Raw genomic sequence first — 17,370 nt, 5'->3', positions numbered from 1 at the left:
CAATAAGTAACATCATTTCTGATTAAGCTGGCACTGCTTTTCACACACACACAACCCCCACCCACCCACGCAGGCGCCACACACACACACACATACATATATGGGAAATGGTACTGTGATGTCGACCTCATGGGAGCTTCCCACGAGGTTAAGCTTTTTGGGCCCCACCGTGATGTGTTTCGGACATCCACACCATCAATCAGATGCACCGTTACATGGGCCCCACCGTGACGTGTGTGTGTGTGCGCATGCGTGTCACACCTAAATATAAGGCTTTGGATTATGGAATTCCATTTGTAGTGGACATGCATCCTATTTGATATTGGAAATAAATACAAGGTTTCAGGCGTGTCTGAAGTTCTACATATAATAGAAAGGCAATCTCTTTTACATGTTCACCTCTTCTCTCCACACAAACTTCTTGCAGCTTGTAGAGCAAAATAGGTGAGGATGACATTGGCACCTGCCCGTTTGATGCACATGAGAGACTCCATCATCACCTTCTCCTCATCGATCATTTTGAGCACCCCACCGGCCTTGATCATGGAGTACTCACCAGAAACCTAGATCAAGTCAAAAAATAATCAAAACCGATGAAGAAAATATTTAAAGAGTGAAATGACATTATGTTTCCATAATAAATGTGATAATCCCATCAAGTGTAATACAATAGAGAGGTGAAAATTAGAGTGGGTTACCCTTGTGGGTTGTGGTGCTGCACTAGCAGCTGATGGGGATGGGTTTGCTGGAGAGTGCTGCAAGAGTAGTGGGGCTGCAAACTCGAATGGTGGACATATTAACAGACTGAATGGGTTTCAGACAGGGTTGCAACACACAGCAGGTTACAGCTCTAATGGTTCTGTCGGTTGCAGTCAACCAGATCTTGGAGACAGGTTTGGCATAGAGATTAGAATCGGGGTTGATGAAGATGGGTTCGAGAGTTACATAAGGTGGGTGATGGCGGTTTAGGGAAAGAGATATGGATCTGATATGGGTGTAAATGGAGATGGCAGGTTTGGGGCTGCACGACAGGTAGCAGTGATGATGGTTCCAGTGATCAACCAGAGATGAGTGTAGCAAATGGATGTTGGAAGGTGGAGAGATGGGTCTAGTTCGAAGTGGAGGTAGATCACTGTCTCATCAATGTTAGCACCACAACCACAGTTGGTGCCTCTGCATCAAGCTTCTCTGGCATCGCCATCTCTGTCTGTGAACTCCAAATCCGCACTTGCTGCATGTCAGGACCTGACATTGGCCCAGATCTACAATCCACTGCCTTGTTTACACACCGCTAGGAATCAACCTAGATCCGACCACAATTTCTTTCAGTTCTCATTTTTGTGGTGCCCCATGGGTGCAACCATTTGAGTTCAGCTTAGTTTCTACTTGTGCTCAAAATAGAAAACAAAACCCGGATTCCGGCCCATTGTCAATTGGGATTCTCATAGCTGTTTCTCCACACATCCCTATTAAAGAAATGAAGAAGAATGGGCCTTGATCACTCCTTTGCTTTATTTCTTTAGGTGCTCTTTAGGAGCATCACTTTCAGTGCTCCATACACGTACTTAATTGGTGTATACAAGCTCTTCTTTCTCAGACTTGTTCTTAGATGCACTTTTAATTGGAACTAGTGCCATCCCAGTTTGCTATTGGAAAATTCTATAGCCATCGGAAGAAAAATGCTTGAAATCCCAATCACCAGAAATGTGCATCCACCAGAAGAGCAATAGTTGAAATCTCAGCTGTCAGAAGTGCCACTAGATTGTTTATCAGTTATTGGAAGTGCTAATGGTTTGCATTCCAGAAGTCATCAAAAGTCACTTATTCACCTTATGCCACCAGTTGTTGCTCAGATTTCATTGACACGCGATCTTTGAAGTTTTTCTTTCGTTAATGAATAAGAGTTCTCCATTCCTTTCAAATGATAGTTGTTCTTTCAACCATCTTGGGTTTGAGTGGGGTGTTAGAGGATAGGATACGTATGTATAGCTGTGCACCTATAGTTGTACATACCATAGATAGCTATATGCATGGATATACATATATCTATTAAGATGTCCACATATCTCTACAAATCTACAAGCTCTTCCATAAATTCCTATCATTCTCAATGAAACACACAAAAATACATTCTTCAAAATGTAGTCCGTAAAACATTAACAAAAAGAAAGGCCCGGGTATTCTTACTATATTGGAGCTCCCAGGTGCACAGGGTGTTGTACTACTTACACTCTTCACTCACAAGACTTGATGACTTAATCCCCTTTAAATAAATAGGACTTACAACCCACTCTGTTATATGTATCCAACGTGGGACTAAATTCACAAGACAATAAACATAAAACACAACATGATATACGTTGAGCTCATAAGCCATATCCGAACTCAATAACCATTGAGCCACCAAACCTTCATTCACATGCAAATACTTTCAAAGACACAAGTGCAATACTGCACAACAGGCAAGTGAACTACACTCAAGACAATTGAAAGGGGGCCCACCTACAATGACATGTGAAGTCACAAGTGCAACACTACACTATATGTGAGTGAACTAAACCCACAACAATAACAAAGTCCTAAGTAGTAAGAAACAATCAATGGAAAAGGAAAGCCCCAATCCTGTTTGAAATCTTCTGTCATGTTGGGTCAAGCATTACAACAAACAATTTGCGTGCATTGAGTAGAAACACAGTTGACACTTTCGTTTAGAGGATGCTAGATTGTGCATAGCACAACAATCCACAATCTAATTCGCTGCTCCTCCAACTTTAACACACAACACCTAGACCACATAAACTTAGGCAACGATTCACCCAAAGATCAACATCTCCAGTGATGATGGCAACCATGTTTACAATGAAGATGGGCTTCTACACATGGCAATGACTTGAGGATTGATCAAGATTAGAATGGTGGCTGCAGCAAAAGCGAAAATGTGGATGCCAAAGAAGTGGTTGTTCATGAAGATATTTCTAGTGGCCCCTCAAATCTATCAGTTTGATGAGACGAGAAAGATAAAATTAACAAGAATCTAACTTGCTCCAGTACCATGTTAAACAAATTAAACAAGCGTCTTTAAAATGTCGATTCTTTTTATATAACAGTGGCCCACTTGATGATTGGACCAGGCCAATCAGCTGGGCCAGGCCATTCATCATTGGCCTGGGCCAGTCCGGCTCAAACACCAGGCCCAAAATTCAAGCCGAGGCTTGGCCCTCGGGGGTAGTTTAGCAGGCCAGGCCGCTTGGCTCATTGCCACCCCAAGCCGAAACAAATAACCCAAAACCCTAATTTCTTAAAACAGTCTGAACTCATGGTGTGCCGTAAAGGCCATTACGCGGCTGTAAAGGTTGTTACATAAAGGTAACTGTGGCAACCGTTACATGTTGCTGGGTCATAAAGGCCGTAACAACCATTATTCAAAAAAATGACCTATAACCACCATTAAAGGTCCATTACGCCCCCTATAAAGGCCATAACAGCCCCGAACTGGTCTGTTACGAGGAAGATAAAGGTTTTTCGAAGAAAAAAAATTCAACATTATAGGACAGATACAGGGCTTTCAGGTTTTTCCTATTTTTATTTTTATTTTGTAAAAAAGAGACCATTACGGCCACCGTTACCATTACGGAATACCTTGGTCCAAACCTACCCTAATTCTTATAATCCCCATCCCTATCCTGACTTTATAACCAGCCCCAAATGTCAACTACAGCCATAATACATCCCACATATAATTCCCCAAAATCATACTTCAATAGGCCTCAAACCCAATTTCTGCACCAAACACCCCTATAACAGAACCTTTCTGACCCTATTTCATTCCAAAAGCATTCATAAAACCTGGCCTTAAACCTTTCCCAAAATTTAGGCCAAATTGTCCCCATGACCTATCCACCCAATTTCAGCAACAACCAACCCATATCTACCCTTCCCTACAGTCTACAACTCAAACCTAAAACTTGTCCAACAAACAATCACCCAGTCTTACTAATGCTTCCGAGATAAATGTGGTCCTTCCCAGGGCAGCTCTTGCTAATGTAGTTGAGTGGGTTGCGGCGCTGCCCATGTAATTTCCTCTTCTTCTTTTTTGTTTTTTCTTTGTTTGCTGTTTTCTTTTTATGTATTCTTTTGGCTCTGCCGTTTCTTAATAAAGGTATCTTAAAAAAAAAAAAACAATCAACCAGTCTTACTTAAATCAGCCCGTACCACACATGATTTCAGCGATAGCATGCCATGAATTGTCAAGTCGTTGCTGAGATGTTGTCGAAAGAAGGACATTTGTACACCTCATACAATAAATCTATCCAAACTCACTCCCTTACCCAACGTCCGATTCATATCTGGGTCACCGAACTATCATCATTCATTCCAATCCCTACCCATCCGCACATGATTACTATGGCAAGCCATGTCACTCTCCTAATCACCTGAAATTATGAAACAATACCATGGTTATCCAGAAAAAAATTGTTGCAATAAACCATATGAGAAATCAAAGAAGGTTGGGAAGGCACGGAAAGAGGAAATGAGAGGATTCAAGAGGTGAAAAGGATTCAGGGAGTGGGAAGGGTTATCAAAAGATATCCATATATTTGAAGAATCATGCCAAAAAATGTTTCCCAAGCCTGAAGGGATAGCATAAGTAAAACAGAAGATCAAGCTGAATCTCGCCGTGTTGAATCAAAAGATCCAAAAGAAGACATGCATGAGCCTTGAGAGTGTTGCCATCCAAGAGGAATCCACCATCTGATAGCTCAACGTATTCAAGTCTACATGGGTAGACCATAGACCCATGTAAAACAGATGATCAAGCTGAATCTCGCTATGTTGAATCTGAAGATCCAAACAAGACATGCTCGAGACTTGAGAATGTTTACATCCAAGAGAAATCCACCATCCGATGACTCAACGTATCAGCGGATATGTCTGCTGAAGGATCAGATGGATCAAAAGCTGAATCAACAAAGGGATCCACAGAGTTGGAAACAAAGTTGACAACTGGATTGGCACTTGAACCCACAGGGGGATCAGTGATCAACTGATGGATGAATAGTTAGAGTGAGAGTGGTGTTTACATCGATAGAGAGGCAGATGGGTCTCAACGATGTCCACACTAAAGCACCTCTAGAAACATTGATTATGGTTCAAAAATAAAGGCAAGTTTTCCAAGAATTAACAGAAAAGACTTAGTTTACAGTAGAACCTCTCCTAAAAAGAGTTACATTGGAGATTTGGGATTCATCAAAAGCAAAAGAAAGCAACGTTGTGTGCAGTGGACTTCAATAAATGTTGTGCCTCGCCAATGCATAGGATTGCACCATTAAACAGTTTCCAGTCAAGGATGAGTTATTTCGAAGCTAGGGGAATTGATGTTGGTCGATGCATAGGAACAGTTTCCAGTCAAGGGCAAGTTATTTCGAAACTAGGGGAACTGAGGTTGTATGGAGCATGCGTGTGACAGACATTAAAGCAAATCCAATGGCCCTTGAACTGTTGGGACACTGGAAAAATTGGATGGATAGATATCATTCAGGAATCCAATATGACCTAAAATAAACATGCAATTGGATGATCCCTCCCCTCCCTCTTTTAGGTTTTTGAGACCACATGCCTTAATAAGGATATCATATACAAGCTACCACAAATGCAGATGTGCCAGCATGGTTAGACTTTTTTTAATATTCAAGCCCTCTACCAGGTGGGTTTAACCTTGAAGATGTTTCGACCCAAAAATTCAGGTTTATCCCTCAACAAGTAGGCCGTCATACTATAAATAGTGGACAGCTTAGAATACTTGTCCAAGTAGTCTATAAGTGTACATTTTTCATAAATGGTTGTCCACCTGATTAGTGGACCAATCTGATTTTAGGTTAGGGCATCTACATGGCGTGTACCCTGTGAAGGATGGATAGCATCCACAAGCTATAAGACATGCTGACACATATGGTCGCATCGAATGTAAGGAAGCTGCCTTGTACACATGCTAGGCATAGCCACATAGCATAGGTCTCATTGGGCTAGACTCTCACACAACAGAAAATACGCAACGATTTCTAACCATTGCTCCTCTTTCTCTCTCTTTTCGATGGCTCTCCCTACTCGTCCCAACTCATTCTGATTCAGAACAAGCTGGGACCAAGTCACATGCATAATGCATACCAGGGGTTTAACTTGTACTGTCTCAGCCAAAACCAATACGACTCAAACGATACTGAGTTGTGTTGGACAACTTTTCAAACCATGACAGGTTGTCTAAACAATTCAAACACATGGTTTATTTTGAACTCTGAGGTCTAGTTGTGAGTCATTTTCATATATATAGGAAAATTCAGATTGTTTTCTATTTTATAGGAGTTTCCAATTTTTTTCCTATTTTCTAGGAAATTATAGATTGATAACAGTAGATGAGTGTGATTTGAGTCTCCTGTTGGCGAAGCAAGAGGGTTTAGTTTGAATCTGATATGGCTGCCTATGTACTAAGACCCATGAAAAGACATGCAGATCATCAAGTACAGACAAATTTCATGATAATTGAGTAAAAATAATGTCCTTTTCTTGATTTCATAAAATGGGAATTCATCTAATGATGCGATGCCATACTTCAAAAAAAAATAAAAAAATAAAAAATAGTGATGCAATGCCCTAGAAACCTGTTGGTTCAACTCCATCAGGTCTTATGTGGAGTCTCTCCACATAGTTATCATCTCTTTTAATGATTGTTTATGGCTTCAAATTTGGTATGTTAATTTCCTTTTATGCAATTACTTTATTTCCTAACCTAGCAGCATTAGGTTCCAGGGTGCATGTGCCCTAGCCTGAAAATCAGATGCGTCCACCCATCAGGTGCACACATTGTACAAAATAAATCAAGGGCTATATAAATCTTAGCCAAGCCTTTTTAGCTGTCAATTTGTTTCACAAACTGGCCCACATTGGGAGTTGACCAGCCTGATTTTTGGACAAGGGCATTACATGCTAGTCCCCCTAATGGACAGCTCCAATGTTCCAGACTTATACCAACTTGGCATATGTGGTGGCATCTAAAGGGACTAAGATCCACAGGTACATTGACTTGGGAAACCTCTGGTCAAACCTAGAGATTAGATACATTTTGATCCAGTATCCCATAGAGGATTCCAACTTATCACCTCAAGGGCTAAGTCTTCTTGAGCCACAACATGGTTTGCTTATGAGAAGGCAGAGGCAATTTTAAGGAAAGAAATATTCTTCTAATTTGACATTAAATATAAATCCCATGCTAAATTTAGTTAGACTGAGCCCTTGGAGTATTAAATTATTAAGCCATGCACGTGTGGCACTTTGGTCGGGGGTCAACACTGGGTTGGACGATTTGTCATTTTTCAGTGGTGTCAATGTTTTGTGGCATGACCAACACAAGAGCCAGGGTGAAAAAAGGAAGGTTAACATCTTGTGTATAACCAACCATAAAACATTTGCCTATGTACCATTTAACGACCAAGCCCAAATGGCTGGGAGGAAAGCTAAGAAAATTACTTGAAAGGGGTAATAACAACTGCAGTTACCTGATATGCTGCAATCGGTAAAGCAGAGTTTTCTCGCAGAAGTCGTATGATATCCAAATATGGCATGGCTGGTTTCACCTGTTAAGTGTTAACCATACCAAATTACATTTTAGTATATAAAAGAAGACTTCAAATGCATTAACAGCTCGAAGAAAGGATGACTCAAGTTCAAAAGAAGAATGCTTACAAGGAGGATATCAGCTCCCTCAGCTTGATCTTCGTGGGACTCAACTAGAGCTTCCCTGTAATTCGCTGGGTTCATCTGATAACTGAAATTTCACCAGCCAAATCAAATAAAGATTTCTGAGTACCATTTACAAAACAAATCAAAACAACAAACTGAGATGAACTCATACTGCATACGTTTTCTTGTCTCCAAATCGCGGATTTGAATCAAGCGCTTCTCTGAATGGACCATAAAATGAACTAGCATACCTATAAAAATATATATATATACATTAAATGAGAATACAATAATAGAGCTTCATATATGGACTTTCACGTCTAAATAATATTATAAATCCTTCAACAAAATATGTGTGTCCCCAGAGGTTCTTTAGAAGAAATAGAAAAGAGAATGTCCAACAAAAGTCCATTACTTTGCAGTATACGACATGATAGACACATCAGGGAAACCTGCTGCATCCAAAGCTGCTCGAATTGCTGCAACACGGCCATCCATCATGTCACTGGGACTGACAATATCCGCACCTGCTCGAGCCTATTTGAAGCCAAGACATAATAACAGATGGGGAGAAAATCATTGTAAGATCATGCCACAATAACTGTCTACACAACTTCTGTTATTACCTGTGCAACAGCCTGTTTACACAACTGGTGAACTGTTTCGTCATTCATTATTACTCCTGTTAAAATACAAAGTATCCAGTGAGTAACAGTGTTAATAGAATCTTTGATTCTCTCTCAATATTCAAAATCAAATTGGAACAATACTTGAGGCTACTGAATTATATCGTCTAGGAGATGAACTGGAAATTGGTGGCTTGCTTTTGATAAAGTAACAAGTAGACAAAAATGAATCTTACTTCTAGCATAAGATGTTTATCCTCGGCCTGCATTATAGATGCAACAGCAAAAATGCTACACCAAAGAAACAAAAACCAATTATGATAAATGGAAAAAATCGCTGTGATTAGGTTTTAGCCTTGGGAATTGGATTTTATCTGCATCACTGATGGCTTGGCGTCTATCATTCAAAAGAATGACAGTTTGGAGTTCCTAGTTTCAAATTCCAACTGAAAACTTTTTTTCATTTGCCTTTTATACTAGAGAAGTTACTTCCTGTAAGTAAAAGTAGCTAACAGATCTTTGCTAGCATGATTGATTTAAGAAAAATAAATAATTTCAACTGATGGTTTCCTATACTAGTAAATTTCTCCATAACTGTTCATAAGATCTCAGTTTCTTTGATCTACACAGCTTGGGTCGTGTTTGGAAGTACCACCTAATTGATTTTTGGTCAAATATGAGACTGTTTTGAACTGAGTGTTCGGGGATATAAATGGATGAGTTATACTTTTGCACTTTTGCACCCCCAAAATGATATTTTGTTCGTTTTAAGTACACACTTGAAAGCATTCCACCACCCATTTTCCAGTACTCCCAAATGTACACTTAGATGCAACTTGCCAAATGGATTAATTGTCACTAAACAAGCAGGCCTGAAACTAGTTTATTGAGATAAGGCAAACGATTACCAACAGTAAATGGCACCACAACTAGGGGTGGCTATGGGTCGGGTCAGCCCACAGGTTAATTGGGTCAACCCGCTTTTGAGGCAGGTTCGACCAAGCTAAATGGCTAGCTGTCAGGCTCGGGCTAGAATATGTAGAGCACTCAAGTAAATGGGTTGGGCTTGGGTTCATCTAGCAGCTTGACTCACACCATATAGGTTATCAATAGGCTGGGTAGCCAAATGACCTAACAGACCCAAAACCCAAAACAAAATAACAAATAGCAAGTACGGATGGATAAATGTGATGTATGTTTGCATATATGTAACCATGAACTAGGTCAGCTCAGGCAAACCATAAGCCCCATATTCCATCTTAAACCAGAGTTGGGCTGTGGGAGGTTGGTAGTGCAGTCAGAATACAATTAAATGGGATAGTTGGACTTGGGTTTGATGTATTTTGCAGGTCTGGTTTGGATCAGCATTCTTGGCCCATTTAGGTGCTCGATCTGACCCAAAACGGACCAATTGCAACCCCTGCCACAACTTGTGGCATCATATCATCTTTCTTGCTAACAAGTCCCTTTTGTAGGATATCGGTCACATGAAAAAGGTAGGCCCTACCATGAAGATTATCCTTCTTGAAAATCAAGCTCATACACTCACCAGGTGGGTCGCAGCAGTATGCTGAGTTAGATCGTTAGTTTTCCATTCATTCCAACAGTGTGGCTCATTTGATGAGCAGACCAGCCTGATTTTAGTGTCAGTTGATCTTCATGGTGGGGCCTACTTTTTCTTTTTATGGAATGGGTATATCCTAGACAAGTGGCATGTTGGTGGAAAAGATGGTACAAGTTTCCTGTAGGCAATCAGTTCTCTTAACATATTTAGGATAAGGGAAAGGAGCCCTCTTAAGTTTCTAACATGTAAAATTGAAAACTAAATGTCACCTGAAAAGGATTAAGTTGATGGAATAAAAGAACACGATGTTTAGAAATAACAAAATGGCTTACCATCATCCCTGACGATACCATCATGACCATCAGAGGAATAAGGATCCAAAGCAACATCAGTGTAGATAATCTAAGGAAAGACATCAAGGGTTATGGGAAACTGACATATTTCATCACAGAGAACAGAAAAGCAAGAAACCAAGCATGAAAATTCCCAACTCACAATATCAGGGTATTTGTCTTTAAGCAATCGAATTGCCCGAGGCACTAGACCATTCTCATTATATGCTTCATCTCCTGTAGGCGACTGGAAGAACAAGATGTAAATATGTTACATACATCATTGTAAGTCATTGAGGAGGCAGATGACAGAAAGGAAGCAGAAAACCTTTAGAGCATCGGGAATTTTTGGGAAGAGCACAACACTGTTGATGCCAACGTCCCGTGCCTTGTAAACCTGCATTCAAAAATGCACTAGTAATCATAATCATTGGGAGAAAGGATTAACAATATTTGCTGGTTAGATTCCCTTCAGACTGTATACACAAAAAATAGAAGATGAAGTGTGAAGATAAGTCTGGTATATAAGCCATTGGGATTTATAGGCAAAAGGACCAAAATGGGATTAGTCAGATATCAAAAAATATGCATCATACATCATATCATTTTATATACATAAATGTAGTGATATCAGGCATATATTACAACTTGCATAAAAGGAACCAAATCAGTTTTATATTACAAGACAATATCTAGAGGACCCTAGCGATCCCCATAGAAAACATGTTAAGTTGCTTGTTTCAACTAGTGACATTAGCTAGACATTTGGCATTACACCTGTCTTAAATGAATTCAATAACATGTCAAAGCGACAAAAGTAACAGTTTGTAATTCATATTTTGCAACGGTTCATTTACTAACTGTTTCAAAAGCAGTAAAAAAAAATGATTAGGTCTCAGCAAAATGTTACTTGTTACTTCTCTCCTGATCAAAATTCTTCTAAATATGTTTTCAGGAATTTTACTTAAAATGTTAACAGAGGCAAGGTGTCCATTTTCGTTTCTTTTCATGCATATTACTTACGCGTTGAATAACACAGTTCAACACCCTTTGCAAGTGTCCACAGAACATCAATCTCAAAACCATTTTCCAGATATCAACAACAAACACATGTTTCGATTTGTATATTGAACTGGCAAAGCTAAATCACCTCTTCAACAAGACCATGTCTCCATCCCAGCCTATAGCATCCAGGCATGGCTCCAATGGGAGTGTCTTCTTCACCTGCAAATCTTATAAGATAAGATACAGAAAATATGCACATCCATAGAGAGCCATATATTAATAATGCATCATAAAGTTGGAACAAGACAGAACATGCAATTATTGAAGCTCTGTCCATCATCACCCAACAGAACATACAATTATCAAAGATCTGTCCATTATCACCCACCTTCGTGAATAAAGAGAGGAAGAACGAAATTTGCAGGAGACAAAGATGTTTCCTGAAAGGAAGCTCTCATTGCAGGAGACTTCCGGTTGCGACGAGGTCGCCTAGCAAGTGGCTGGCATGAAACAGAAAGGAAAAAAGAAAAAAATCATTGAAGGGATTAAATACCAGCAGTGTGAAAACCATTTCTTCAAAGGAGCTTTGGGAATGCGAGGAATTTTCCAAACTAACCAAGAGTCACATTTGAAATTATCAAACTACATCCAGCCTGTCTTCTTTGCATTAAATCAACAGTAACCAAGTGTATTAAGGCCATTTACAGGCGTGTTACAGTTAACTCGAAAAAAATCCTGGTTGTTGCATCTGAATTTCACTGGTTTCTTAAAGTGGATTTCACATGTTCCAGTGAAATCACAATTGAGCTCCATCGCTGCATGCACCGTGGATGGCACCCACGTTGCCACATGGTTTGATAATTTGGACAGTCCATCTGATAGGCCCTATCATGATTGCATGACTGAAAGATCCTAACATTCTGATCTATGACCTTCAAATAGAATGTCAAAAATATCAACCATCCAAATTCAACGCAGGAAAGGCCATCCATTGAATGGCTAAAATGCCTGCTTGTGGTGAACATTTTACCCAAGACCACAAAGGGTATAGCCTACCAGATGGATAGTTAGGATTGTCCGATCATGGAGCCATATGACCCCTATACAAGGCGATGGACCTCAAGAGTGAATTACATGAAATGTCCTCCATTGGTAATTTTCGGATATTTGAGAAAATAAAAATCCATACATACGAGTAAAGGGACCACGGGAGTTCCAGCTGGCGATGCTGGTTTAGGAGGAGCAGGGGGCGCTTCAGGAGCATTCCCAGCTACAACAGCCGCTTCACATTCCTCAATACTCATCCCTGAGCTTTTCAACGATGTCTCACGTTCATCACTGGCTCGTATCACCGTGACAGTCCGTGGTAGCTTAACCGAGTGCCCAACATTAACAAATCTCTGATGTGTCACTGGTTTCAATCCAACATAGCTTTGACCATGTAACCTTCTAATTGATATAACATTGCTTGGACCGATTGAAATCATGGAAGCCATGACTTTGAAATCCTATAAACTATTCCCTCAATGCCTGCAAAATGAATTTCAATACGATTAACACCAAAAGAAGATATTTACCATTTCTATCTATATTTCTTCCTAATTTAAGGTAGTTAGACTAAGTTGCAAGTTTGCAACACACAAGGGAGTTTTAGGGGTGGTTTGGTTGCCTGTAAGTTTTTAAGTAGTGACTTTCACCTGAAAGTGATTCTCATCCCTAGCTCCATGAAATTTCCTGGCAATTTTGCATGTAAGTGACTTACAGGTGAATTTCATCCCCCAAACACCACCCGAAAGTCACTTCCCACTTGCAGAACTTACATGCACCCAAATGACCCCTTAGCATAACATACGTGAGACACGTAGCTCAAACGTAAGTCAATCCAGACCATTCAACTCGCATGGCCTCATTTTATATGGAGCATATCTCAGGAATCACTCTACCCATGCAAATCTCACCATCCAACTTGTCGCCATCAATGTACAATTTAAACAAAATCGACCAACCACCCAGGTCCAAAGAGCGAAATTGTATGGTTAAGGTTGCCCAATTGAGAGTGATTCTTTTAGCTATGCTCTATCCATAATGGGGCCCACAATCAGGACTGGTCTGGATTGACAAATTCGTGCACGTGCCATGTGTACAGTTATCGCTGATAACCGGTTAAGGTTGTCCATCAAATGTACAGTTGATGTACAAATACAATTGTCCATCAAATGTACAATTTAAACAAAATCGACCAACCACCCAGGTCCAAAGAGTGAAATTGGATGGTTAAGGTTGCCCGATCGATAGTGATTCTTTTAGCTATGCTCCATCCATAAAGGGGTCCACGATCAGGACAGGTCTGGATTGACAAATTCATGAAAGCGCCACGTGTATAGTCATCGCTAATAACCAGTTAAGGTTGTCCATCAAATGTACATTTGATGTACAATTGTCAATAAAATGTACAATTTAAACAAAATCGACCAAACACCCAGATCCAAAGAGCGGTTAAGGTTGCCTGATTGACGGTAATTCTTTTAGCTATGCTCCATCCATAATGGGGCCCACAATCAGGACGGCTTTGGATTGACAAATTCATCATGTGCCACGTGTACAGTTTTCGCTAATAATCGGTTGAGGTTGTCCATCAAATGTACTTCAAAGAATGAAATTGGATAGTTAAGGTTGCCCGATCAACGATAATTCTTTTAGCTATGCTCCATCCATAATGGGGCCCACAATCAGGACGGTTCTGGATTGACAAATTCATCACGTGCCACATGTACAGTTGTCGCTAATAATCGGTTAAGGTTGTCCATCAAATGTACTTCAAGGAGCGAAATTAGATGGTTAAGGTTGCCCGATCAACGGTGATTCTTTTAGCTATGCTCCATCCATAATGGGGCCCACGATCAGGACAGGACTGGATTGACAAATTCATCACATGCCGCGTGTACAGTTTTCGCTAATAATCGGTTAAGATTGTCCATCAAATGTACTTCAAAGAGCAAAATTGGATGGTTGAGATTGCCCGATCAACGGTGATTCTTTTAGCTATGCTCCAACCACAATGGGGCCCACGATCAGGACGGGTCTGGATAGACAAATTCATGCGCACGCCATGTGTACAGTTGTCGCTAATAATCCTTTACAGATCTAGCAAATACCCATATCTAAGCATTGATATAATTCAATTGAGATGAATTTGTACGATTTGAACTTCCTAAAACCCTAGAATCGTGAAGGAAAAAAAAAAACATTATCTGTATCAAAGCAAGACGGAATTCGACGAAATGAACTGAAATAGAAGCATGCATTGGAAAATTACCACGAGATGAAGGAGAATCTGAGATGAATATCTTACCTTCGATAGTGAAAAAGAGGGATTTTGTAGCTGAATTTATTGGAGAGAGACAGAGAGAGGAGGCTTATCTGCAGCTGAATTCTACGACGGAAACAGACGGGCTTCATCTTATAGCAGCTGACGTGGACGTTGCTGGTAGAGTGGCACGTGGGTATTGCAGAACTGGAAGACGCGGATTGGGTGGACGCGGATTGCCTACTGACGCTGCCTGTAGCGAGGTGGCTACTGGACAGTGCTCTGTGGGCCCCACCATGATGTATGTATTATATCCATACCGTCCATCTATTTTTTCAGATAATTTTATCTATTAAAACTAAAAATAAGATATATCCAAATTTCAAGTACACCACACCACAAGAAAACAGTAGTGATTGAACGCCTACCATTAAAATCCTCCTAGGCCCACTGTAATGTTTATTTTCCATCCAACCTGTTGATTATGTCATACAGACATGGATGAAGAGAAAAAACAAATATCATTCTCATCCAAAACTTCGTTGGCCCCTAAAATTCTTTTAATGGTGGTCGTTTATTCAATAATTTTTCCTGTGGTGTGGTCCATAAAAGATTTTGATCTTCCTCATTTTTAATATAATAACTTAAAATGATCTGGAAAAATGGTTGGACGGATTGGATAACACACATACACCATGGTGGGGCTCACAGAGCACCATTCCCCCGCCGGTCCTGAGCTCGGAATAGGCCTGGCTGTGATGGGCCACGTATCCTGTGGTGTGGCCCACTTGAACTTTGTAGATGCTTTAATTCTTCTCTCAAACCCTAAAATGATCTAGAAAACGGATGGACGGCGTGGATAAGATATACATCACTACGGGCCCACATAATTTACTCGACACGCTGTTACTCGGTACGCCGCAATACACATCCCACGACTACTTGAGTTATATAAATCCGCTGCAACCCACCACCGTGATGTTTGTGCTGGATCCATTTCGTCCATCCGTTTCAACATCTTATTCAAGGATAGGATCCCAAAAAATAGGGAGATCAAAAACTCAGGTGGACCACACCACAGGAAAAGATGGGAATTGAGTGCCTACGGTTGAATAAGTTTTGAATGAGGCTGATATTTGCAATTTCTCTTTATCTAGCTGGGAATCACCGTATGTACGTTGGATGGAATATAAATATCATGGTGGGCCCAGGAAGGTTTTACCCGTTGGTGTTTTCATCCCTACTGATTCCTGTGGCGTGGCCCACCTGATTTTTGGACCTCTCTCATGTTTCGGATCATGTTCTAAAATGAGACGAAGAAACAGATGGATGGAAAGGATATAAATACAAACATCACGGTGGGCCCCAAAAAGCTAGGGTTACAGACAAGCCCCGTCCAATTGAGTAATATCGTCCAGTCGTGTCTCCAAATTACACGTGGCAGTATTATGTCTCAATCGGGATCGTCCATTTACCGGGTCCAAGCATGGATGGCTCTTATTTCAGAAGTCACACGTGCTGGACATTCCTAATCAAGAACTTTTCCTCATTATCTCTCACTGATGTAGATTGTTAACCAATCTGTTTTCTACCGTCGCTTTGAAGGCCACTGACTGGACGGCTTGGATCTCTCTAATACTAGGTATGTTTTAAACCATCTTCCAACCACAGCAGTAGAAACCAAAAGGACGTTTCAGATTGTCATATCACCATGGCACGTGTAGTACGGAGAGGTGGCTTTGTAATATTTCTATTCAACATAAGGCGTACGACATACTGCAAAACTTTGTTTAGAAGTTAAGAAATGAATTAGGGATAAGGACCAAATACCCCTTCCCTTCTACTTTCAGACCAATTGCCCATTTGAACTTTCATTCCAATAACCAATTTGTTTGGCAAATCCTCTTTAATGCCCCCACCCTGGATGGACCAAACATTTATTAAATCTTACATCTTGATTTTATTGTAGGTCTTTATTTTTTCATGGGCATTTTTTATTTTTTATTTTTCTCTCATAAATACAGGTAAAGTAATAATGACTTCTTTTTGGTGTTTGCAAGAGATGAAATTTGTCTAGCATTTTCACCTCAAAAACATATTTGAAAAGGGAGTTGAATGTAACTCAAGTTTGAAACTGCGCGAAGCGATAGGCTTGCAGTTTATATATATGGAAACTTGGAGGAATTAAGAAATGAATGTTATATCTCAAGGCTAATTAGAATCAAATAAAATTTATGTCATTTAAATTTAATAGCTTATTTAAATTAATTTTTAATTAAAGATAAGTAAAATAATTTAACACTAAAGCTTTCAAGCCATTAGTGAATCCAACCACATAAACTACAAAATCATATTTTTATGAAGCAACTGATCTATAAACATGATAGTGTACATTTGTGTATGCGATGTGTTAACTATCAAATCCTAACATTCATATAATCATGCATACATATAATTCATCAATTAATCACATAAGCATAATTAAACAAGTATTCAAAAACAATTTTAAATACAAGCATGTATAATGGTTCGATTTTCTCGTTTCACTTCTATCAAACGCACTCAACCCATGAGTGTACCAAATTTCACTATCAAAAATTTTAAATTAAGTTCACCTCTAACATTTACAATCTTACATAAAGACCAGCTCCTCAAGACTTATGTGATTTTCAATATACTAGCAACGAATCTCAGTCCTACACAAGAACCTACACTTATTCACTCATGTCGGTGGCTTACACAAGGACTTGATTTAGGTCTTATACAAAAACCTAATTGAGTTTGGTAATCAAACACTTACAT

The 17,370-nt window shown here is 39.8% G+C and overlaps 1 protein-coding gene across 2 annotated transcripts; it reads right to left on the bottom strand.

Moving 5' to 3' along the window:
- Positions 1-280: 280 nt before the first annotated feature.
- LOC131255647 (delta-aminolevulinic acid dehydratase, chloroplastic) lies at positions 281-14,765 on the bottom strand. Of its 2 annotated transcripts, none has more exons than XM_058256419.1 (13): positions 14,614-14,765; positions 12,455-12,791; positions 11,650-11,761; positions 11,407-11,480; positions 10,585-10,653; positions 10,420-10,503; positions 10,257-10,326; positions 8,361-8,416; positions 8,150-8,271; positions 7,914-7,985; positions 7,738-7,819; positions 7,551-7,628; positions 281-563 (listed from the first exon to the last, which is right to left on the bottom strand). In XM_058256419.1, exons 2-13 carry the CDS (start codon positions 12,755-12,757, stop codon positions 396-398), a joined length of 1,290 nt encoding a protein of 429 aa, XP_058112402.1. In that variant the 5' UTR covers positions 12,758-12,791; positions 14,614-14,765; the 3' UTR covers positions 281-395. The 2 variants fall into 2 exon arrangements, with proteins under 2 accessions (XP_058112402.1, XP_058112403.1); XM_058256420.1 differs by having other exon boundaries at positions 14,578-14,689.
- Between the last annotated feature and the right edge of the window lie 2,605 nt (positions 14,766-17,370).

This window comes from Magnolia sinica, chromosome 9 (genome assembly GCF_029962835.1).
Source record: "Magnolia sinica isolate HGM2019 chromosome 9, MsV1, whole genome shotgun sequence".
In the NCBI taxonomy this organism is placed as follows: domain Eukaryota; kingdom Viridiplantae; phylum Streptophyta; class Magnoliopsida; order Magnoliales; family Magnoliaceae; genus Magnolia; species Magnolia sinica.
The sequence above is the reverse complement of the archived record's forward strand: the minus strand, read 5'-3'. Positions and strand labels throughout refer to the sequence as shown.

Excerpts from the sequence above, each read along its gene's own strand:
- LOC131255647 (XM_058256419.1), bottom strand. The coding sequence starts at position 12,757 with ATGGCTTCCATGATTTCAATCGGTCCAAGCAATGTTATATCAATTAGA. Across the intron at positions 11,481-11,649 it reads TCCTCTCTTTATTCACGAAG|GTGAAGAAGACACTCCCATT; the intron begins GTGGGTGATAAT and ends TAAGATTTGCAG. Across the intron at positions 10,327-10,419 it reads AAGACAAATACCCTGATATT|ATTATCTACACTGATGTTGC; the intron begins GTGAGTTGGGAA and ends GTCTTTCCTTAG.